Genomic DNA, 25,980 nt, shown 5'->3' with positions numbered 1-25,980 from the left:
AGCAAGTTTTATTATCCCAATTCTTTTTGGCTTTAAGTATACCATCCTGTACAGTCTATATATTACTCCCACTATTAGCCTCAAAATGAAAGATTTTGGCCCAGAAATAAAGGTGCACTCTCTCCTCAAATGGAGGTTCATGTTTTCAGTCACCAATTCAATGAATTGCTCATAACTTAATTGCTCTCCAAAAACATTAGCATAATGTAGTATACTTTGCAAAAATTCCAGTGTACTTTCTCCTATCTTCTGTAACCTGTAAACAAGACTGCAGGCTAAATTTGTTTTAACTCTTAAGCAGAAATTTTCCCACAATTAATTTTTTACGTATTCCCAAGATATTTCCTAACCTAGCACAGGATATTATCACATCCAAAGCTATTACCACACATTTACCAGCTATAAATGTTCATGGTTTTTATCATTCTCAGAACCATACCTCTCTCAGATTTTATCAACCCTTAAGCAAGGGTTTATTAATTGTTGAGTAATGCAAAGTAGGTTAATTTTACAGGCTTACAAACATTAGCTTAGATTCCAACCTAGCACCTTAACTATCTTCTTTCTTTAAACCCACTCTTAAAGCATTCTCAGTCTCTATTTCCTGTCTACCTCTCTTATGTGTGCAGGCATTTTTTTCATCACAAAGTTTCAATATTTTCCTCATCTAAAGACATAAAATTGGCTGCCTTTAAATTTACTAGCCGCTCATCCTTATGTATCTTGTACACACAGGTAACTGCTATACCACAAAATGCCAGCACACTAGTACAAATCACCAAAGACTAAAGCCAGAAGAGTGGCCCAGGTTCTCGGTGGATTTAATTAAGATAGGTATTATTATCTTTGAAAGATTTGTGCAGTGGGAGTGCATGACTTGATGTAAGCTTTTGGACATACGCCATTGCTATGCACATGTATGTCTGTAGAAGGAAACTACAAAAAAAAAAAAACACAAATTAAGCAAAAAATTGCTGTTGTTAGGATATAAACACCACACAATACTCCACAACAGGAATATGGTCAACAAACAAAGGTAAACAAAAAAAATGGTCTAACAAAATGGAAAAAAACCCACAAATGATGACAGCACACAAATACCGAAACCAAAAAATTCAGCACAACAGTTGAAATGTGCGCGCGAGAGCAGTGACCCGGCGTCCTGGTCTCCAGTCTCGTGCGAGCCACCTTCGAGTCTAGGCACGGTCGCGAGATGCTCAATAAACTCGCCGCTATTATCGCTTTTGGTTCTGTTCTACATTGTGTTATAATCTCTTTTATCTTTTTTTTTACCGTGTGCGTGAGTGTTGTTTTGTTTCTGGCATGTCCATGGGCCAAAACACGTGGACTAACACAACTAGCCTGCACCGCACTTTTCTCCAGCGCGGGAGACGTCCCTTGGCAGCTACACGGGCCGGATGGTCCACCCCTGCCTCCCCGCTCTACACGAGAGAGCTGGCGCTGGGCAATACAAGAAAACGGCCGAGATACGTCCGCCATGTCTCCAGGCATCCTACGGAGACGGGTACACGACATTTGGCGCCCGTACTTGTGGCGAACTTCAAGTCCACAGGAGAGCGCGTGCAGTGCGGGAAAAGAGTGTACAGTGAGTGATCAGACAGCATGAAAATCCACCTGGGACAATGGATGGATTCACTTATCCACCTAGACAGTACTTCTGATCTCATCAACGTGAGGACGCAACCATTCCTTTCCCACATTTCCAACACCTATCAATTTCACGGTTCAGATGATAACGCATCGCTGTCTCCGCCGCAACCAGATTATATTTCATGTCGATTCACCTCCCCTCCCTCTTCAACGTGACAACACACCGCGGTACCCCGTCCTTGTCCTCCCTTTCGCCGTTCTGCCATCGGTGATCTTCGTGGCGTGCCAGCGGTGTTCGGGTGGGTGCGGTGATAGCTTGCGCGGGCAGGCTGCGCAGACGGAGCGGCCACATGGGCCCCATGTTTGTAAACAATGCTGCTGCACAGGTTGACAGTTACGTGCGTGACGTGTAAGCTACCGAAAGGCATGAACCTTGTAGCAGGAGAGTGGCAGTGTCGGAACACGTGCACGTGCGCACCACTGAGGTGCAGTGAGGTGAAGACAGAAACTGCTGAGGGTGTGTTGTTGTGGGATAGGGAAACATCATCAGAGCAGATGCATAGGGTAGAGTGATGCATAGGGACGAGTGTAGAGGCTGCTCGGGCAACCGCCTCGGGTCGATGTTACCGAACCAGGATCCACCTTCGCCGAACCTAATTGACTGGGACACGCCTACGAACTCGGCAGTGCCGCCAGTCGCGTATGCTGTGCGGGTTGCCACAGGGACCGGGCGTTTAGTGCTGCCGGAGTTTAGCGGGCTCATGCACGAAGACCCATAGGAGTTTGTGCGATGGTGTGAGAGGCGTATGTTACAGTGCAGCGTGCCAGTAGAGGAGTGGACACAATACACGAGTGAACAGTTGCGTGGTCGAGCTTGTGAATGGTGGACTCCATGGGGGCGATACAATATGCAGTGGCGGGAGTTCGCCACGCGTCTCACGCAGCGATTTGATGACCGCCAGGCAGTCTTGAACTGCAAGGCCCATTTCTACGGCGAGGCACAGAGGGACACGGAATCGGTGGAGAGATTCCTGGCGGGCAAGTTGCAGCTTTATCGTCGCATAGCCCCAGGGGAAGCGCTGGAGCAAGCACTACGGGACGTGATTGCGTTAGTGCGGGAAGAATTACAACCCTTCCTCAGGCCGTATTGCAACGGGTCTGTTGAAGAATATGTGCGATAGGCCGTAGCCACAGAGGGCAACCTGCAGCGCCTTCTGGGGCGACGGACAATTACGACCACTCCTGGACGAGAGCCCAGACACACGTACAGAGCGCCCACTCTCCCAGAGGGAAACACGCAGCCCAAACGTCCACAGCAGACGGGAGCACGGGCAATCCAAGGCCCACCGAGTGGAAGAAAGAGCTCCGCACCAGAGTGGTGGAATGCAGGGAATAGGCTTGACGGAGGCCGACCACCCCCGTGTAGCCTTGGATGCCTGCAGGACATGTTCCATTGGCAAAAGGACTGCCCAAAACGACAACAAAAACAACAACAACCGTCGGGAAACGGGCAGCAGGGGGTGTAGGACCAACAGTTCTGCCCCCCACACCACCTAACCCCCTTCCCGAAGCCATGTACGAGACACGCATAAGACTGGGACAGCTCACCACCCCAGACGACCGGCTGATGCGGGTACCCGTCACTCTGAACGGGAGACCGACGGCCGCTCTCGTAGATACAGGTGCGAGCCACGTGTTTGTGGCCCAACACTTGGTACCGCCAGCGGACGTCACACCGAGACGCTGCGCGCTGCGCCTGGCCACGAGCACCGGAGTTGGGACAGCCATCGGGGACGCCATCATAACGGTGAGTGTGAGGGAGCTGGTTACACAGACAGCAGCAGTTGTAGTAGAGGGAATCAGGGAGGACCTAGTGCTCGTACAGCCTTGGTTGGTGGAGCATGACGCAGTGATAGCGCCGGCCTCTGGGCTAGTGAATGTCGGTAAACATGAGTGCCTGGCAGTGTATGCACTAGGTAGAGCACCACCTCCCCCGAGAGAGCCCACGAAGTTAGAAGATGTGGACAATGATGTACCCCCAGAGTATCAGGATGCATTCAGGTGGCTAATAAGGGAAAGGCAGAGTGTCTTCGCCACTGCCGACCCACTCAGGCGCAAAACAGTGACAGAACACCGAATCCCCACTATGCACGACCAACCAGTGTATGAGGCCCCCAGGGGATATGGTTTCCGCGAGCAACGGGTGATATGTGAGGAAGTGCACGAAATGTTGCGAGATGGTGTCATTGAACCCTCCAACAGCGCATACAACTCACGCATCATCCTAGCTGCCAAGAAGGATAAACCATGCACTTCTATGTGGACTTCCGTCCCCTGAATAGTGTCACCATCAGTTCACCACCACCACAGATCAGTGTGGAAGAGGCCTTGGCAGGCCTGGGCAATGCACGAGTGTTTACGACCCTTGACTTATGTTCGGGCTATTGGCAGGTGACAATACACCCAGGTGACAGAGAAAAGACTGCGTTCACGGTGCCCGATAGTAGACCCTTTCAGTTCTGTGCCATGCCCTTCGGGCTCAAGTGCACGCCGGCCACATTTCAAGCTATGATGGCCCGCGTGCTGGAAGGGTACATTGGCCAGTTCGTGACAGCCTACCTCGACGATGTGATCGTGTACTCCAAGACCTGGGAGGACCATGTGCGGCACCTGTCCCTGGTCCTGGAGTGGCTCGAGACTCACCACCTAACCTGTGCCACACAGAAGTGTCACACTGGACGGAGAGAGGTGGAGTTATTGGGGCATGTGGTGGATGCTGAGGGTAATCGTCCGCATCCGATGCACCTGGCGAAAATTTGCAGAAGTTGAACCCCCTAGAACCTGCAAGCAGTTGCAGAAGTTCTTGGGCCTCGCCAACTAGCTGCGGGACTATATCCCGCAGTTCTCCACGCTTACTGCCCCCCTGACAAATCTGTTGTCACCCCAGCAGCGCTACCACTGGACACCGGCTGCACAGAATGCCCTGGACAGCTTGAAGGCGGCTTTTCTCCGATGCCACACTCTGTCACAGATAAACCCCGAGAGGACGCTGTATGTTCAGACGGATGCGAGCGCCGAGGGCGTGGGCGCGGTGCTATACCAACGAGACGAAAATGGGGACAGGTGCATAATCGACTACGCCAGTGCCAAGTTCGGACGCGCTGAACGAAACTACCACAGCCAAGAGCAGGAGTTCCTGGCAGTGGTATAGGCATTGAGAAAGTACTGTCCCCACCTCGAGGGTAGGAAATTTGTATTGCGCATGGACAACCAATTCCTTATGCTGTTGCGGACTCTCCAGGGGCGGAAAACCAAACTCGTGAGGTGGGAGCTGTTTCTACAGTCGTTCGACTTCGTTGTGGAGCACGTCCCAGGAGTAGAAAACGAGCTGCCGGACACCCTGTCACGGGACCCTGATGAGGGATCGTGCCTGGAGGACGAGGTATCTTGGGACGAGATACTGCAACCTGGCCGTGAGAGGGATCACCACCACCCAAGGGACCCTACCAGCCGCCTGCTTGTGCTAGGTGTGGACGATGACCCGCCTTCTGCGGACTTGGTCGAGCTGAAACGTCGGATGCACGACGCCCAATGCACCTCTCAGGACGCTGAGCACAGACGCGCAAAGCAAATAGTGGAAACATGTGAAACCTGGACTATGAGGTACGGCATGCTCTACACACGAGGAACATGACCCGACCAGGAGTGGCGCACCTATGTCCCACCAGAGGCACGTGCAGCGGTGTTGCACTTTATGCATAATCACGACCTGGCTGGACACCCTAGGGTGGAACAAACATGGCGGGCGGTCGGTCAGCACTACCACTGGCACGGCATGGCCCGGGACATGTGGGAGTACGTGAGGACTTGTCAGATGTGTCAGGAGCAAAAAGCACGGCGGAGCGATGGGACAGAGGGGGCGGCATCGGAGGCGGTGGGGGCGGCGTCGTGTCTGCGTCGGCCTGACGTGTCCACCTGGTACCCTCGTGCCAATTGTACCACAGGGGCTGGACGGGTGTGGCTTCCTCTGTCTGTGGCGATGTCTTCCCGCATGGCATCTCCACCCCGTATGGCGGGGGCGGTGTCGTCGGCGGCGTCGGCAGTACTGGTGGCAGTGTAGGCGGTGTGTCGGTGGAGCGTGTCAGCTCCGCCCAGTTCACATATCTGCCCCCTTTGCTGTGCAGCTCTGTGTTGTTGTTGGTCTCTGTTGTTCGTGACGCGGGCGGCGTCATGGCTGTGACAGCGGCGTGGTGGTTAGCCGTGTTTGGCAGCGGTGATGTGGGCTGTGTTATGTGCTGTCATAGCGGCGTCCGGATTACGTTCGGCCCCTCGGTGTCCGCTGCGGTGTCGTCATCCTCCCACTCGTCCTGTTCTCCGTACTCCCAGTTGTATCCTGGGCATGGGTAGCCCTCGCTTGCCCATGCCTCATAGGCCTCCTGGAAGTTGTTCATTTTAAGTGACTCATGGTGACATCTGACGTTGTTGCTCCACTGTGCTTCCTCGCGGCTCCGACACGGCTCATGTCGATGCGCGCGGTGGTGGCGCAGCTGCGTCACACGATCCCCGTGTGTGGCGCGCGGACTTCTGCTCCCACAGCCGTTATTGTGCCTTGCGCGTAACTTGATGCGCGCCTATCGCGCCTTTATCGCGCCTTGCACGTAACTTGACGCGCGCCTATCGCCGGCACCCGCTTCCTTGTTCGTCTGCGCTTCGCATCTGTTCCCGCGCAATTACTCTGTCCCTACACGAGCCCTTGCTGCTTCCATAATTTAGACACACCACTAAGTTAAAAAAAAAAAAATTTGATTGTAAGTTATTAAAAGCCACACTAGTTGAGCGCCATTTTGATGCGAACCCCGCTACCTCTATATGAAAATGTATGTAATTTTAGTATTGTTCGGAATCTCAGGGTAGGTTCGGCCTTGTGGCTAGAGGTAGTGGTTCGATATAGTAGGGCCCCCCGAGCTGTTTAGGCCACTCGGGATGCCTGAAAAGAACAAGAAAATACCGGCTGATGTCTGATTAATTTATTCCGGCACAGCCCTATACATAGTGCTGCCCGTCCTGGCCTTAATGGTTGTTGGCCCGAATTGAATCGTCACACTCCCTCAGTGGCAGCTCACGATTTTATTACCCGGTAAGGTCATTCACTTGGACACGATGCGGTGATTACAAAACAAATCCTAACATAACAAACTAGAATCCTGATCAAAATTACACTTCACAATTACAATTATGTAATACACTGGGCTAAGAACACGCAGGCCCATAACTCCGGCGACGCTACCTGAATCTTAGGACTGTACCAGAAATTGACGCGTTAGTAAGATTGAATGTTACGTGTTGTCTACTGGCTGCCTTGTGCGGGCTGAAACTAGTTAGCCGATTGGTTAGGATGTCGCGTGAAGCGCCGAAGAAACATCTCGTAGTTCTTACACAGTAGGCCTACTTACGTATCATAACGAACACTCGTCTTGGGGCACTAAATAATTATGTTAAATACCATTCGGTAAGTCGAGGCTGACCACGGAACTGTAAGAAAAGGTTTGCGGAATCATACAACTATTGAAAACTACATATCGGTGAAAAATAAGAAATGCTGGTCCCGTGTTGCGCGGAGGCTGCCGGCCTCTGTGAGCTCCGGTAGGATACTCCCGCTATCACCGCGCGCTACCACCCTCCCCCGCCAGCCCTTCCACGGAAACGTGTGATTTTCGCGGTAAACTGAACTGGCCAGGTTCGGGACAAGGCGTACGGTGAAACATAATTTTGGAGAAAATAAACTGTTAAATAATGAAAATAATGTCTAATAATATCCTGTGGAAAAATACATAAACATTTGTTGTAGTTCGGCGGAGGGATATGCCATACCCGGCCGGATCCTTCCGCCGACGTAGCACTTGTTACCTGGCGTTCGCCCCATTGCACTTTCTACATTCCAGTGCGCGCACGAGCGCGTTCGGTGCACACGCCTTTGTGAGACTTTGATGAGGCATAGCGGTCTATGCGACATAGAGGAGCATTGGCGGTCGGCGTCAAAATAATGCTGATAATTACATATTCCCTTCTTTCACTCTACATCATAACATGCTTTCTCAACGAAACATTGTTTCACAACATCAACACATTCTACAGTGCTCTAATTGGCACTTCTCTTAAGGAAAAATATAAAATTTACCATCTCTATCAAGTCTCAAGTCATCATATGGTTCGCACACTAGCTATCAAAATTCCTACACGACAATCATAAACCATTCCACTAATATACATAGATTCTTATCTTAAGTTAACTTCTACTTGTTAATTCACAATTCTAACTTTTCAATCGTAAACCCACTTTAACTTTCACTATTATTTGTAGTTTGTTTTGACATGACTCGTTTCCTTTTCGATGTTGTCAATATTTTGACGTCATCGTTTTCCCCTCCGTTATTTTCAACCAATTGGAAACCGAATCTTAAAATTTACTTGACAAACATATAAATTGAATATTAATGTTTCTTTATACAGTCATAAAAGATCAACTTCGACATAAACCTTTACAATGCTAGGTGAAATAATTTAATTTAAAGGGCAACCTATAAAGTTGGGTCACTTGACTATTAGCCATTTTAAAACTAGTAGATCCAGTAAAACAACAGCAAATAGTAAAAACTTTTTTTTTTTTCAATTCCGGAAGATGCTCAATTGACATTGACATGTGGTTTGTTTATTTTTTAAAGAACAATGTTTAGGATGTTTGTATGATCATAGTTACAAGTTTTTACATTTGAACGATGGAATTTTGTCTGCGATTGTTGTTTTTTTGTGGCTTTTGTGTATTGAAATGTGCAGCTCAATTAACATCAAGGGCCTTGAATTTGAATGAAAGTTTTCTTAATCCAAATATATATTTCAGTAACGATCAGGTTACTTCTCTTTTACACGATTTACAGTCTTCATTTCCTAATTTAGCAAGAGTTCATTCTATTGGAAAGTCTGTTTTAAATAAAGATCTCTGGGTTTTAGAAATAAGTGATGATGTACATAATCGAAAATTAGGTGAACCTATGTTTAAATATGTAGCCAACATGCATGGAGACGAGACAATTGGACGTCAATTGACACTGTATTTAGCGCAATATTTGCTTTTCAACTATCAGAAGGACGAAAGGGTGACAAGGATTGTTAATACAACAGATATATTTCTGATGCCATCATTAAATCCTGATGGATTTGAACAGTCAACGGTAAGTTGCTTGGTTAGTTTTATTATCTATTAATTATCTAACAAAGGAGCCCCTTGGAAAAAAAATCCAACTGCTGGATAATTTTGCAAACAATCCTTTAAGAGGTTAGGTTATGTTCATTGGTGGTATAAAATTGTAAGAACAGTTGGTGATAAATTCCTTTTGTCATTGCTGTTCTATAAATAAAATGTAAATATGTAGTTGGGCGGTATTTGCGAAAACAATTGTTAAAAATCCGAAAATACCTTTATTTTATGCTCTTCAACGTCCTCTTTTCATTAAAAGTGGCGGAGGTAAGAAATTCCAAATACTTTAGGAGATATCGAATTTTTAAATTTCATCATATGTAGTTGAGCAGTATTTGCGAAAAAAAATGTTAAAAATCCGAAAATACCTTTATTATATGCTCTTCAACTTCCTCTTTTCATTAAAAGCGGCGGAGATAAGAAATTCCAAATACTTTAGGAGATATCGAATTTTTAAATTTCATCACAATACCAGTCCCGTGATGTGGCGGTTAACATTGTTTCTTGTTTACGTACGAGGTACGAGTATCTACTTTTTTTATTGGATAATGATGTCACGTGATCGTTCGTGATAGGCCAGAATTCAAACGAACCAATACGTGATTATTTAGTTCATTTATTGTTTAAAACGGTGTTTAATTACCGCCTCCAATTTAGGTGAGTTTTTAATGTTTCTAATTTTAAAGTCTTATTTATTTTGATATTGTTGCGCAAGTAATAAGTAACAAAAAAAATTTACGTGAGTTGTTACTGTGCATCCTTTGTTACGGGTTTGTTAGGTAAGGTCAGTTACATTATAAATAATTTAAAACTAAAGAATAATTAAAATTAATTGACATTATTTTTAATTTCGGCTTAGTTTGAAAGTATTAATAATGTAACTGACCTGACCTAATCAACCATTTTATTAATTACGAATTGACGATTCACGTATTCACGAACACACGGCAAAATAACAAAAATGGCATCGCTGGAATGGTTCCACAGGTCTTGTATTGCAAAATTAAAAAATTCGATGTCTCCTAAAGTATTTGGAATTTCTTATCTCCGCCGCTTTTAATGAAAAGAGGAAGTTGAAGAGCATATAAGAAAGGTATTTTCGGATTTTTAACATTTTTTTTCGCAAATACCGCTCAACTACATATGATGAAATGGGTGAATATTTGCAAAGTGACACATATAATGTCCCTAGGTGAATACTGTGCTTGTTATAAGTACTAAAACATTCTTCCAATTTTGATTTGTATTTGAAATCATGATTAATCTTACCATTATTAAATTTATTTTATAAGTACATTTTTTTAAATAAAAAATAATGTTTTTATGTCAAAATGTCAGTTCCGTGGCATGTCCCTTCTGCAAGTGGTTTTATTTAAATTCATCTAATTGTATATATATTCATGATACAAATTTACAAATTTTAGTCTGATTTTATAATATTTACAATTTTACAAACCATACTATAAAAAAAACCTGCATGTTTAATTTTTTTTTTCCTAATTAGTTAAATCTTGTCCCCAAGTGTTTTGTGTCAGTCCCATGGCTAATCATTTAGTTACAGTTATTAATAATATATGGCAGTTAAAAGCCATCTGCATATGCTCAGGCTTGTACCACAAATATTTGTTGGAAGTCATGTTGTTATTTCTCTTTCAGTGAGTACCTGTGTGTGTATGTTAGTGGTATTGTGTGTGGAATTTGTGTTGTAACCAACAAGGTGGTCAGTCCCAAGCTGTCTGTGAAATTTTTTTACGGAAAGATAACTTCACGGTTTTATTTATTTTACTTTCCAGGTAAGTACACCTACAGATGACCCAAGAATATCCTAGGTATTCCATTTCTCTGATTAACTGTGCCAATTTAACCTCAAATTTGTCAGTCCCGTGGTGTCAGTCCCGTGCCTAGCAAGACGACACGGAACTGACATATTTTCCATGGGACTGACATTTTCCATCAAAAATTCAATTAAAGCCACACTGGGTGGATAACATAACCTTAAATATAATGACAGATTAATTTGTTTTATTATGATGTGAGCATGATGTTTAAAATAATGCTTTATTTGTACATTTCAAGATTCTTATGTGGCAACAATGAGAACTATAAAATATAATGTAGGCTTTAATTGGCCTTTGATATATTTTAAGCTAAGATGATCTCAAACTTCTTTTAACATTTTTTTTTATCACATTGGCTACGTTATTCATTGTTTGACACAATTTTTTTTTGTTTGACACAATTTTTTTTGACAATTTTTTTTGTTTGTTTGGATATTTTATTTATTTATTTATTTATTTGATTTGTTACATGCCACACCAACAGCACAAGGCTCCAACGGTGGGCACAACATGTAAGACATGTAAAAAAACAAATACAGTAACAGAACAAAAATAAGAACAAAACAATAAATTATAAGAACAACAAATAGTAGGACAAAAACAAAGACAAGACAACATAACATACAAATATCCATATGAGTGCTTAACTTCTAAAAAGTACTTAAAATAACAAAAATGTTTCATGAGAGTAATAAATGTATAAGTACAGAACATATAATATTATGTAGATAAATACAGTTAGTATCCTTAGATTAATACATCTGGTATTAAATAATTTAGGTAATAACATTAGAGCATAAAGATAATTAATCTTTGGATGCCGAAAGAATAATATTTTTAACAAGTTTTTTCTCTCTGGTAGGTTGTAAGTGATTAACATACATATTAAAATTGTTAACAAGTCTATATATAATATCATTTGTATTTAAAAGTGTGCACAAAAAAGGTGGGTTACGGCTATTAAAAGAAGGAATTTTAATGCCAGTAACATCAAATATATGAGGACATATACGATTACCATAATAACAATGGAAGACAAAAATGGCATCTAAGATCTTTCTTCTAGTTGATAATGAACCAAGGAGGGAATTTAAATCTATTTTATTGATGGTATTTAATTTTTTGTTAATATAGTCAGATACTTTAGATTGAATCCTGTCAAGCTTTTCAATATCAGTGTTATTGATGCTATTCCATATAATAGAACCATATTCAAGTTTTGATCTTATTAGAGCTGTATAGAGGGAGAGAATAGAGTCAATATTGGAGGTGTTAAAGGTGATAAATTTAATTAGACCAAGTATTTTGTTAGATACCGAGATAATGTTTTCAATGTGAAGATGAAAAAATAGTTTTTGATCCAGTAAAATTCCTAGGTCTTTGACATGTTGAGATTTTTTAATAGGTGAGTTATCAAGTTTGTATTCATATTGCAACGGGTAGGTTTATTATTTCTTTGTCACCTGCATAATAATGAATATGAGTTTTCCAAGTTTGGTGTCATTTGCTATGTATTTTCAAAGGTTTGTGCCACATCTTTGTACATCAGACAGTCAATTTGACTTGATTTTCTTTTAAATTCATAAAAGAAAAGGTTTTTTTTGCTTGTTCTTGTTGCATAGAAGTAATTAAATGTAATATGTTAGCATATAATTTAGTAAACAACTACTTTGGAGACATTGAGCCATTACTGTCTATATTTTCAAAGTTAGATGTCAGTCCCGTGCCAACCTGTCAGTCCCATGGCTCAGTATTTTTGTTTTTAATTTAAGAAAACCAAGGAAATCAATATTATGTTGGTTACTTCAAGCTACAAAATGATCAGTTTTATCTTTCCACAATAAATGCATAAAAAAACTATTTTTTAATTTTTTTTATCTCGGACAAATGCAAGTCTCAAATGTGTCACTTTGCAAATATTCACCCAAATTTAAAAATTCGATATCTCCTAAAGTATTTGGAATTTCTTACCTCCGCCACTTTAAATGAAAAGTGGACGTTGAAGAGCATAAAATAAAGGTATTTTCGGATTTTTAACATTTTTTTTTCGCAAATACCGCCCAACTACATATTTACCAAATAAAATAATACAATTCCAAAAAATTGTGGTTTTCACTACTACAGATGTTTCAAATCACGTGGTTTCTTCTGAAGTTCTGTATACAGTATGTCTGCTCAGGTAAGCAGGCCCCTTAATCATATTAATTTGATCAAACTAACATCACCAACCTTTCATTACGTATATTTATCATCATGTTAATGGCCAAAAAAGCATATATGAGGAGGTACCCGAAAAATGTATGTTTGTCATAAAATATTTATTTATTATTATTCCATCAGTCACTTTCAAAGTACTCTCCATTATATTCAATGCACTTGTCAAGTGTTTTTTCTCACTGTTTGAAGCACCTCTGTAACTCTTCAACTTTGATATCCTCAAGTGCTGTTTGCGAAGCTGTTTTTACCGCCTCCACATTATCAAAACTCTTCCCTTGTAGATTTCTCTTCATTCTTGGGAGCAGGAAAAAGTCTCGTGTGTAGGCCTGGCGAATACGGAAGGTAGAGAATGACAGACCACCCCTGAGAGGCCAAAATAGCAGTTCACTTGTAAACCAGTGTGTGCGGAAGTGTTGTCGTGATGAAGGAACCAGTTACCCAATCGCCAAAGTTCCGGGCGTTTTTTTCTGCATATCTTCTCGCAAACATCTTAAAACTTCCAAATAAAAGTGCTGGTTAACAGTCTGGCCAGGGGAAACAAATTCCCGGTGCACAATTCCATGAAATTCAAAAAAGACAATGATCATCATCTTAACATTCAGCCTCACTTGTCTTGCTTTTTTGGTGGTTGGAAGTCTTCCACTGGCTTGACACATGCTTGGTTTCTGGGTCATACCCGTAACACCTACTTTCATCACCTGTAATGACTTTGGTCAAAAAGTTTGGATCACCTTCAATCTCTTTTTTCAAGTCCTGGCTCAAATTCAATCAAATGTTTTTTTTGATCCTGTTTGAGAAGGCAAAGAACAAATTTAACAGTACCTAACACGTCTCATTTGCAAATCCTCAGTCAAAATCTGCCGGCACGAGCTCCAACTCACTCCTGTCTCTTCTGAAACTTCGTCAATCGTGAAACGACAATCCTTGTTGATTTTTTAGCAGTTTTTTTAACGTTTTCATCGTTTCGAGATGTTGAAGGGCACCCAGATTGAGCATGGTCTTCAACACTCATCTCACCATGTTTAAAGCACAAAAACTACTGGAAAACTTGTGTGTGGCTCATAGCATCCTCCTTGAAAGACTTTTGAAGCATTTGGTAAGCTTCCGTTGCAGATTTTTCAAGCAGGAAACAAAATTTCAAACACACTCTTTTTTGTCCTTTTAAATCTTCCATGACAGTTTTGCAGGCGTAATACGAGAACAGTAAGAGAAAAACCAATTCAAATGTTGACCTGCAAACTGACGCTGTCTGGGCAGCTGTTTAGTGAAGGTATCTACTAACCCCATCTAGCGGGAGAACTCTATACTACGTCTACGCTCTAAGTCTGGTTTTTTTTTGGGTTACCCCTCATATACACATTTTTTATATTACAGTCTCAAAAATTAAGATTAATTTTCTCCATAGTTTGCTCAGTTACTAGCAACACAAGAAATACCACAATAATTTTGAACTACATGTTCAACGGTGGATATCATATCCTTCTAAATTCTAGATTCTGGAAAATATCTGCTCAGGTAGTGAAATAATACAATTATTGCTTTGCCCTTTTACAGAGTAATTATAAATAATGTGAGGAATGAAAAGAAATGCATTTTCAGAATTTTATTTGTTATATTTTTTGCATTTGACACCTTGACACTATGTGTCAAATCTTTTTACTTTTACAGTTCTTTTAAAAGGGTGTTCTTTTTCTATTAAGTAGTTTTTAACATAAAATTTTTTCTGATAATGGTGTTTTTGAGCACTACTACTCTATGTTCCTTAATTTTCAATCCAGAGTACTTAGGTATATTATAAGAAAATCAATTGTGGGAAGGGCTATGATGAAATGGAAATATGAGGTAAAAATTATTTAAATAAGAGGAAATTTTTAAATGATAATGATTATAATCCCTGATATATTTCAATATAAGCAATTTTAATACACAGTTTTAAAAGATTTACTTGTTTTTAAATGCTTAATCACATAATTTTCTTACACACTTAACAAGTACTGACATTTCTCAAATCTAGCCATAAAAAAAAACACCATTTGATAAGAATTAATATATTGCCTCAATTTTATCGTAGGCTGCTTTCAATGTAGCTAACCTAACCCATGATTTTACAGTATTATTAAATTTTGCTGACTCTAACCAATCTTTTGAATGATTTTACAATATTTTTAATGTTGCTGACCTTAACCTAATTAAAGTTCCACATGGTTTTTAAGTATTTTAACTGTCAATAACCTAACCAACCTTTCACAACATTTTACAGTATTTTAAATTGATCTGACCTTATCTAACCAAACTTTCGCTCAAATTTACTGTATTTTAAATGTCACTAACCTAACCAATCTTTTTGCACTTATTTAAATTGGTGCTGATCCTTACCTAACCAACCTTTTGCATATTTTACAGTATTTTGAATGTCACTGACCTAACATAACCAACCTTTTCTTGTAGGTTTTTCCTTGAATGTTCAAAGAAAAAAATATCATGGTGGAGAAATAAGCAGAATATGCCACATCGTTTGAAACATTTTCTGGCCATAAAAGTTATCTTTCATTTAATTTCCAAAACAATGCTTTTGTTATATAATTCAATGGACTGACTGCTACAAATAGTTTCCAGTTTTGGAGATACAAAATTCTTATATAATAAAAACTTTTAAAAATAATATGGCCTTTTTAGGTTACTATCTTTAAAATAATATGTCCTTTTTAGGTTTCTATCTTAAAAATAATATACCTAGCCTTTATAGGTTACTATCACCCCCTTAAAATTTTCAATAAATTAATGATTGAATCTGCAACAGTTTGCACATTATTTTCACATTGGTAAATGTCAGAAATCTGTATTTAACATGGCCCAATTGAAACAATGATCAAAAATACAACTGAAAAGTTAAATCTTTCTCAGGTAAGAAAATACTTTGAGTTTTGCAAGGATGTCTTTACATTACCATCATAATATGTGAAACTACAAAAAAACACAATTTTCAAGAATTAGATTATCTTTATTTTTGGACAAGCATATACCTACTTACTCTAGAAAATTACAGAAAATATTAAAATGATAATTATGGAAATTGCTATATAAACTAACTTAACCTAACCAAACCAACATTTCGCTTTTGTTACAATTACCTAGAAGTGAGAACATTTATCCTTCTCAATGAAATATCTCTTAAAAAACATGTCCTTAGCAGAAAAGAAACACAACTGACTGCAATGTAAAATACAAAAATACCATTTAAATACATAACTTCTATAAAATAACCTTTTTTGGAGTCACTCTTGTGTTGCTTGTGCAGATGTTAATATTAATTGAAGATAGTATAAGTGTCACAATAATTCCATGTATTATTAAAATAAATATGCAATATCACACATTCACACAATAACTACTTTGCAAAATCATTATAACTTCTACTACCAACACATTCTCTCTCACAACCATCAAAGGATGAAAAGGATCCTAAAATGTCTATGAAAATCTCCATTTGATAGTGTACACTCAAATACTTAGTTGTAATTCAAACGTATCACTGTCAACAACAAACGTAACCCAAAAAAATAATAAGCTTCATGAAATAAACAATAGTTAGATACCTATATTTAAAACACCTTAAATATCCCAATCACAACATTTAAGCTAGCCTAATAAACATTTTGCAACGAATAACAATCAATATTATATTAATTTGAACTGAATAAATAGGTAATTATTTTAGCCATTTGTTAAAATTTACAAAATTTTTCTTGTACCTACTGATGACAAATGACAATAATTATGTAAACATTGTTTACTGTATCAACTATAAAACTAATTTTAATGGTAATACAAACAAACTACTCAAAATAACATTTTCTCAGTTATCAAATTTATTGCAAGATCGCAATGTCCCTTCAGAGAATCTTCAAGGATAATCAATAGTACTCAAAATTACCATGTTTAGAATTGTATTTTCTTATAAAGTGTGTATTTGTTGCATTTTTGTGTTTTTCAAGTGATTGTGTTAGATGTTGGATTGCTTTTGTATTTTTAATTTGTGGTTTCACAAATTTTCAGGAGGGAAAATGTGACTCTAAGAAAGGCGAAGTTGGGCGAAACAATATAAACGGCATAGATCTGAACAGGAACTTTCCAGACCAGTTTGATAGAAACTTTGGTGAATGGGATAACGACATAACAGATGGCCGCCAGAATGAAACTTTGGCCATGATGAAATTCATTACTTCAAATCCATTTGTTCTGTCTGGCAATCTTCATGGAGGTGCTGTTGTGGCCAGCTATCCTTTTGACGATTCAGTGTACGTATTCTTTCAGTTTTATCATCATACACAGTGGCGCAACAACAGGGGGGGGGGAAGGGTATTTTGCCCCCCCCCCCCCCTCTGAAACCTTGAAGTGGGGGCAAACGGGGGCAAAGAAAGTGCTGTGTAATCAATTTTTAGATAATAAAACTGCTTAAATAGCACCATTTTCCACCTTGAAATACAAATTTTCCCGGGGGAGGACCCACCCCCCGTTTCAATAGGGGGGATCGATGATTCTTTATAAAAAGGTATATTGCCCCCCCTTTGGAAAGTTGTTGCACCCCTGATCATACATGAACATTAATGATTGAAGAACACTGTACAGCAGAAAATCCAACTTCAGAAACTGTTATTGTTCTTCTAGCAGTTGCGTAGGCCTAGTATGCTGTCAATATATCAACCGGTTTAAAATAATGTTTTAAAAAATATATATTAGGACTTAGCATTAAATATAAAATAAATTTAAAATTCATGAATACTTTGGCTTTTCTCTTAGTGAAGTTGTAACAAGTTTTAAATTAACTTTAGTTTTTTGTACCAGAAAAAAAATTAATTACTTTTGTAGTAACATTTTTGAAATCCAAGAAAAGGATTTGCTTCCAAATCTATTTTACCTTAGATGATTTATTTCTTCTGCAGCATCATACACATAGTTCATAATTTCTCTTGTAAAAATATAAACATAAATAAAATTTAAAATCAGTACTGTAGTTTTATAAGTTAATGTAATTGGGTGATTCCATAAAATTAGGGTAATTTTTGGAAATATATCTATTGCTGAAGCCATTTTGTGCTGCGAAAAAACTCATTGATTTTATGGAACAAAAATCTTAAGTTAGTAACAAAAAGTAATGTAAATGTACTGACTTAAAGAAAACCTGTGAGTAAAACAAAAACAAATCAGGCAAACAAAGCTGACAGATTTATTTACAACAGTGTCTTCATCCAGTTGTTAAATGCTGCGTGTTTATATAAGTGTCACAATAACAAAGGTGTCATCAACATACCTGTACCAGCACTTGGGTTTAAGCTGGCTGGTACTTATTGCTTTCTCCTCAAATCCAGCCATAAAAATGTTAGCTAATAGGGGAGAGAGGCGAGCCCATAGCAGTGCCTTCCTGTTGCTTGTAGATCTGCCCCTTGAATGAGGAGAAGGTCGAAGAAACACAGTGTGCACATTGCTAGCTTTATGCATTCTTTTTTTTCAAATTCAAACTTCTGTTATGGACATACTGCAAATTCATTTTAATGAATGAAATAGGGAAGTTAACAAAAATTTAGCATGCATAAAGCCAAATAACAGAAAAATTCTGTACAAGACCTATAATAATGTTATAATATATGTTCGTGTTGCTATGCTCGGAACTTTTACTTTATACTTAACTTCTTTGGAGGCAGAGCAAATTTGTAGCAGGGCAATATAACCGGTTAAATTACTCAGCAGAGCATACGTCATCCTTATCAATAGAAACATTTTATAATTATAGACCTTAATTGACTTTAAGGATAGGGTATTGCCTAAGTTGACTAGGGAACTACGTGAAATGTTTGCATGCAATGAAAATATTCTCAAATTAAATTAACGTATATTTTACAAGTTATAATTTATATATTTATAGTTTATATTTATAGATAATTTAAACTGCTACCAGCCATACCATGAAGATTGCAAATTAATCTTAATATTATCACGAGGATTAAAGTTTATTAATGGTGGTCACCTATTAAATTTATGTAGAATTGATGCGTAGTCATAAATTAAACATTAGCTTGAAGTATTTTACCAAGAAATATAACGCATGTATGACCGTTAAGGTTTTCTCTACTTTTAAATAAAAACATAAATGATGAATTATACATTTGCATGATACAATTATATTTATTTGTTATTATTATTTTTTACTCACTTAGCTGAATAAGTTTTGTGTGTCCTAGCAATCAGAAGAGAGAAATTAATTGCTAGCAGCTGCTAATCCTGTAAACACAGTTATTCCATTGAACCAGAGACCCAGTTATCTCTCCCCCCTTTTTTTCCCCCTTTGCCAACCAAGATACATTCTTCTGATGGGTATAGAGCGCTATTAAAAAAGGAGAATACTTGTACTACAATTATTTTAGTCATACTAGGTATGTTAAAACTTTGAGTTGTAGCTAGATACTTCGTACCAAATTTTAAGACTGTATTTACTTGGTGCTGAATAAAAACACATTGAACAGTGACAAAGCAAAATTCCTGATGTAGTGTTTCAGAATTTGCAATGTGTTCACCTTTCAAATGTAGCTCCATACCTAAGTTAATCTTGCTACTGTAAAAGTAATTTTTGTTTTATAATTTTGGCTTTTTATTTACAAACTTTGGCAGTTGTTTAACTGCAAATGTCTCCAACATTGTTCTCACTTAGTGTGTGGTATTCAGAACATGCTGATAATGGCACTCTTAAGTTGCATCATTGGAATTTTTTAAATGTAGAATAATACTTAAGTTATCTTCAAATTCATCTTTGACTTTGATTCCAATTTGTTTTCTTTTATCATCGAAAAGGACAAAGTTTTCAAAGTTGGATTCATGTGTACACAAAAATGATTTAATTAATGGAATACACTAAACAGTAGTGATACTTTTAGTTTTAACTCTTGATCGAAGAATGTGTGTGCTGATTGATGTTGAGCACAAGTCAAAAGTATATTTTTTAAAATTAATTAATTAATTTATAGAAACTGGAATAAAATTTGTCATGCTATTGGGCTGCAACAATCGAGAGTTTGCAAAAATTTTTTTTACAGAAAATATGTGTGCATATTTATTAAGAAAACCAAAAGAGAGAAAATAGGGTGCAAATATGCACGAAATGGTACATTTACAAGTAGTACACAAGTATATTTATTGATTATAGCTCAAAATTTCAGTAAGAGCATAGATAGAATGACAAATAAAGAAGTATGTTACTTGTTTTTAAAAAAGCTCTTTGAGAAACATATGTATTTACTTGTAAATGTTGAGGAAGCTTGCTTGCTGAGTGAGGTATTTTTTGTTATTATGTTTACCAATGGCATATGTAGAAGGTTTTATTACTTTTATTGTGCTTATTAATTTTATTCGTAATAAGTATTGAGCATCATAGTGATCAATATATATTAAGCAAAGTTTTATGGGTACCATTCATGTTAAGTTCTACTGTGGTGAGAAATGGTTGTAGATACCACTGGTAAACTCTTGTACATAGTTGCTATGTACAAGGCATGTGAAATCCAATAAATTTTTCTGCTAGAGAGCTTTTAACGGAAACATCATAATGTTAAAAATAGAGTTGTCGTGAGGTCTTTAATCTTAACACATTAGTTACAATAAATTTGCTGACACAAATTTGTGCAAAGCACTTACTGACAATATTTTTTAAAACCATAAATAATTTTGGTTATCATGTATCAGATTAGTAAAATATTAATTCTCAGGACCAGTATCGGAATCTGGTTTTTTCAGTATCGGGCCATTTCTGGCTTGCATAAATATTTTTTTCTTTTGACATGAATTGCTGATAGGAATACAAATGTCTTTAATCTCGGGTTGGGTGTCACTTCGGCTGAGGATTCAATACTGCTTAAAAAAGAGACATTTCGTAACCGGTGATCAAAGACTCATTAAGAGTTGATAAAGTAATTAAACAGTCTGCCAGCGGAGAGTAGCTCCGAGGATAAACGTAAACGATTCGAAAGACTTAATAAACGGAAGCTACTTATCAGAGCAGGCAAGAGATGATGTCCCCAGGGTGCTGGCGTGTCTTCTCTCGGCCGGTGGTGACGATAGATTGGGGAGAGCGTGTGCGTCTTTCGTGCTGAACGAGATTACCGCTATATTATCACGATTGTGTGTCAAGGGTTAATGAAGGTAAGACACACAAATTACTAGTACAAATATTGCATGCTTTCTCATGGCTATATCACTTGATAACATATAGTAAATTAAAATTTAGGATTGAAATAAAGTCTGGCTTTGGCTGGACTTGGATCCGCCTCGGGAGTGTTCGGTGTCATCTTTATGTTGAGTGGAATTATATGTAAAAATTAATAATAAACAAAACCCTCCCAGCCAATCCGCTGTGACACAAAATACTTGGGACAAAAATTAAAGGTTTACTATATAAGTTATGATTACTTAAGGGGACGGAGCACTGATGATATGGCGCCCTCTTGCAGTGGTCTGTGGTGTGCTATTTAAACACTCGTCCATGTAACACACGCACATGGATGGGGGCGGTTTTTAACAGAGGGTGGTGGTGGGAGGAGAAGGGGTCTAAAGCGGTGAGGCACATCAGGCCTAAGGGATGGCGTAGGCCTGGACTTCACATTCAGTGTTTGTGTGCGAAGTCATCAATAAGATTGTAAAATCCTGACTGTAAGGGATCGTCCATTAATCACGTGTGGCTCGAAAGGGGGGGGGGGAGGGGGTCGGGAAAAATCACGAAAAATCCCAAGGGGGGAGGGGGGGGGGGTGTAGAGAGATATCACGTGTATTTCTTTTTTGCCCGATTTCTACTAAACCGAAAAGCGATGCGTGACCTTGACTCGCCGTAGCCAGGCAACAATATCCCCGCCCGCCGCAACATGAACCACCCGGCTCGGCTTGCCAGTCGCCAGTAAGACTGTGATTTTGGTGCCGAATACATGCGTAATTCACATATAAGCCTTTCCTTTATTATTTTTATGCCAGTGAGAATAACCCTGCCACCTAAATGTGTGTCTGGACATTTTTATCACTGTGCTTAATTTTCCAGAATTAAATTAGATTATACCTATATTTAAAGATAATATTCCGAAATTTTTAAAAATATTTTGTACCAAAAAATACACGTGATTTATTGAGGGGGATGGTCTGAAACCTCACCACAAATCACTAGGGGGGAGGGGGGGTTAAAAATTTGCTAAAAAAACATCACGTGATTAATGGACGACCCCTAATCAGTGCATCAATAATTATGACTAATTATGGAAAAAGGAAAATTCCAAAATTATAAGAAAAAAAACAGTGGTCATGGTGATTTGGGCTAAAGGATTGTCAACATTATTATGTTTTGTCATTGTCTGAAAAGTGGTTTAGCTCTTTCAGTTTTGTGATTTCTCCAATAAGTCTATGTATAAAATCACATTAACAATGATGATTTATTTCTAATAATAATCATTTAGAAAATGTTTCCATAATCAACGGAGCAATGTGACTTGGTATTAAAATATTTTACTCACATTCAGAAGGTTCTGGGTACAAATCCTGATTTTGGTCATCTGTGGTTTCCTGAAATCACTTGATGTGAAAATGCTGGTATGGTTTCTTACTGTAGGCCATGGCTGATAAATTTTCCAGTTTTTCTAAATTGTATGTTAAGTATTCATATGTAATGACTTCTTTATTGACAAAACATAACATCTGTATCCATAGTACCAATTGGTTGTATACTCATGTGTCATTCTCATGAAGCGTAATCAACAGATTTTCAGCTGTGCAGGTATTTAGTTAGTGTATATCTGCTGTATCACTTTATCAAACAGTGTCTGCTGAGTCAAAACCATAATTTTGATGACACTCTTGGTCACAACCTGTGTGTATTTGTGATCTTACAGAGCTGGTCAAGGCAGTGGTAGAGAAAGTCGCTCTCCAGATAACGACATTTTTCGTTATTTGGCCAACGTTTACGCATCAAATCATCCCATCATGGGAAATGGCAGTGTGTGTCCCCTAGATCATTTCCAGGGTGGTATCACAAATGGAGCTGAGTGGTATGAGGTAAAAGGTAAGACTTATAATAATAACTTATTGAATTTTTTCATTTAAATTTAATATAAGTAATTTTTTAGACTTCAAGTAATTGGAAAATACCAATCACACAAATAAGAAAATAAATATTATAAATAATTATATTATATAAATGTCAAATTGTTTAGCCAAAAGACAAACATAGGAATGCAATGAGTAAGCACAAATAAACTTAAAAACAAAAAAAAACTGCTGGAGAAAATGTATATTTGTATACTCTACACCTATGCTGATAAATTTTTATATATATTTTCTCTGTTTGCTAATTTTGCATTCAATAATTGATAACTTTTTTTTTGCTGATTCTAAAGAATTTTGTGTAAAGAATATTGTTGAAAGTATTTAAAATGCCTTTTAAAAAAAGTATGCAAGTACATACTGTCCACATGCTACGTTTGGGTGGGTGGACTTCATAGTGCTGTGTGTTGCTGTTTGTGGCACGGTCCTGCAAAATAGTTTCACAGCATGGCCAGGCCGTGTACATGCTTTCCATGAAATATTAGTTGTGAGTGATCTCATTACTACATTAACAGGTTAGTTATTGATTTGGAACTAAAGGTTATAATGAATGCAGCCGTGTATTTATCGCCACTTGTATTAGTATTGCTTTCGGTTTTGGCAGTTTCTGCATTGCAACACAGAATTACTCTCTTTATAATTTTCTTCTCCCGACTGTTAAACGTCATTGATTCGGAATGTTGTTTGCAGGTCTACATTGTTTGATGCAAACTGTGCTGTATACGGAGTGTGCCACCTATTTTTTTTTGCCACTAATGACACACTGGCTTTAGTGCGCACGCAGTTGCTTCCCTCCTCGCTCAGACTTTTCCCCTTCTGTTTATTTCCAGCCACCCAGACAATGTGCATGGATCATATGTAGTGTCTGTCACTGCAAACAAATTACGAACATTTAGTACCCACCATAAATTCAAGGTTGTTTGAAGCTTTGCTCATGGATACAAAAATTATGCTGACCATTTTATTCATTACTTTTCAGAGTTAATGCTTTTAATTTTATTCAGAATTGAGAATGTGTCTCATTTAACTACTGGAAACAATGAGTAGAGACCCAGTTAGTTTTTTTTGTTATTGAGTGTGTTGAGAAAAATTATTATTTGAAACTTGAAAAATTATTGTGTAAGACAGATTTATTTAGTGTAAAACTTCAAATGGCATTCATTAACAACAGTGAGCCAATGATGTCATATGTATATTTTAAGGTTTAGAAAGGAGTCACATTCACAAAGAAACTAATTAATGAAACATTTTCTAACTCAGCATATCCAGATACAGTAAAAGGCTGTTAATTACTTTTTTTGTTATTTTTTAAACTAAACAACCACTACAATTGTAAGATATATGTTGAAGGTTTTAAAAAAAAATTGTGAGCATAACACCTAGGCTTCATGGTTTAAAAATAATGGACACTTTTAAAATCATTGGCAGATTAACATTGGTGATTATGGGGAAATAGCTTCCCATGTACGGAAATTCTAATAACAGGACACTGACATTATTTGAGATGAATAATGGACACAAATATTAATGCCAGTTCATCATACTCCTGTCATCTCTGTCAGTAACCAAGCTCCACACCTACCAGTGCTTGAAAATCTGGTGACAAGGGTTTAATATCTAGTATAGCTGTATATAGTTTGTTTTGTGTGCATCCAGTACCTATTATTGAAACAGTTTGGCAAGCACATATTCCAGTGTTTACATTGGTTGTACATCCTACTTAATGTTATAAATGTGAAAGTTTGGATGTTTGAATGTTTGTTACTCTATCATGCCCGAACTGCTGAATGTATTTGGATGAAATTTGGCACATGGGTATCTCATGTCCTGAATTAATACATAGGCCACATATAATTATGGAATTTCATCCCTAAGGGAGTGAAAAAGGGGGAAAATAATTTTTATGATAGAAAATCATAGGAGGTAAGTCATAGACATATAGACAGTGAGTGTGTATCATTTCTCTATGTCCGCCACATGGTCATATAGTAAGGTCTGGCAACTTATCTTTCTCCATAGCGAGACCTGTCCGCATAGTGAAGCTCGTGGTGGCTAGCAAACTAACAGCGCTAATGACAGTTTAGTTTCGAACTTCGTCAATAGATGGCTTTGCCTTGAATTTGAAACACGCTATCGTCTGGTGCATCCGTCACATGTTGCCTAGAGGTTACCTCTCTTCCCACAAACCGATTTTGCTGATGCATAACTGTGATGCGCTGAGATTGTACAATGATACCAGGCTGCGCATCATAGAGCAGGGGTGAAATATTACTAAGACAACTATTCTTATCGAAGCAGCTAAAGAAGAGAGCATGTTGATTTCCTGCATTTCAATAATTACCAATAATTTGCAATTACAATTTACGAGGCTGCAATTCCTGCTAAAGTTAGCATTTACAATGACAATAAGTCCTAGGGCCAAACATTGAAAGTGGTAGGAATCCACATGGTCACTCCATGCTTCTCTCATGGTCAGCTCAATGTTGGTTGTTCAAGAGTATCTAGTGTCCGAAACTTATACATACTGGTGGAAAATAATAAATCATATATTGTTGTCTACAGAAATATATTGTATTAAATAATGAGTGCCAAGGAACAATATAAATTCTGCAAGACTACCATGTCAATGAAGTGCAAAACTGCATTACAAAATAAGACTCATCCATTTTTTTTATAATTCATTCCCCTCTGTATCTATTGTTGAAAACTACTCAAGCTAAGTCGCAGGAAAAAGCGTGTTATAAAATCAGATAACTTAATCTATACTAAAAATTAAACGACTTTGGTAAATAGCTTTCTAAATGGTTTAGTTATGTATTAAATGTTTCATACACCTGACAGTTTATTTGGTCCATTTCTTTAGTTAAAATGTTTGGAATAAATTGCATACTTTTCTAACAATGGCAGAATATCGGCAATACCCTGAATTGT

General features: G+C 38.4%; 2 protein-coding genes across 2 annotated transcripts in view; one reads left to right on the top strand and one right to left on the bottom strand.

The window, feature by feature from the left end:
• Positions 1 to 5,393: 5,393 nt before the first annotated feature.
• On the bottom strand, positions 5,394 to 5,843 carry LOC134528956 (WAS/WASL-interacting protein family member 3-like). The gene has a single exon (XM_063362624.1). It carries the CDS (start codon positions 5,841 to 5,843, stop codon positions 5,394 to 5,396), a length of 450 nt encoding a protein of 149 aa, XP_063218694.1.
• A 2,438-nt stretch (positions 5,844 to 8,281) lies between these two features.
• LOC134529623 (carboxypeptidase D-like) overlaps positions 8,282 to 25,980 on the top strand; it is a 111,944-nt gene continuing 94,245 nt past the window's right edge. Inside the window, exons 1-3 of the mRNA XM_063363919.1 lie at positions 8,282 to 8,840; positions 16,978 to 17,219; positions 22,839 to 23,008. Of these exons, the coding sequence (XP_063219989.1) occupies positions 8,388 to 8,840; positions 16,978 to 17,219; positions 22,839 to 23,008 (865 nt within the window). The 5' untranslated portion in view covers positions 8,282 to 8,387. The remainder of the gene's footprint in view (positions 8,841 to 16,977; positions 17,220 to 22,838; positions 23,009 to 25,980) is intronic.

The sequence above is a fragment of the Bacillus rossius genome, chromosome 2 (genome assembly GCF_032445375.1).
Source record: "Bacillus rossius redtenbacheri isolate Brsri chromosome 2, Brsri_v3, whole genome shotgun sequence".
In the NCBI taxonomy this organism is placed as follows: Eukaryota; Metazoa; Arthropoda; class Insecta; order Phasmatodea; family Bacillidae; genus Bacillus; species Bacillus rossius.
This window is presented reverse-complemented; position numbering and strand designations above follow the sequence as displayed.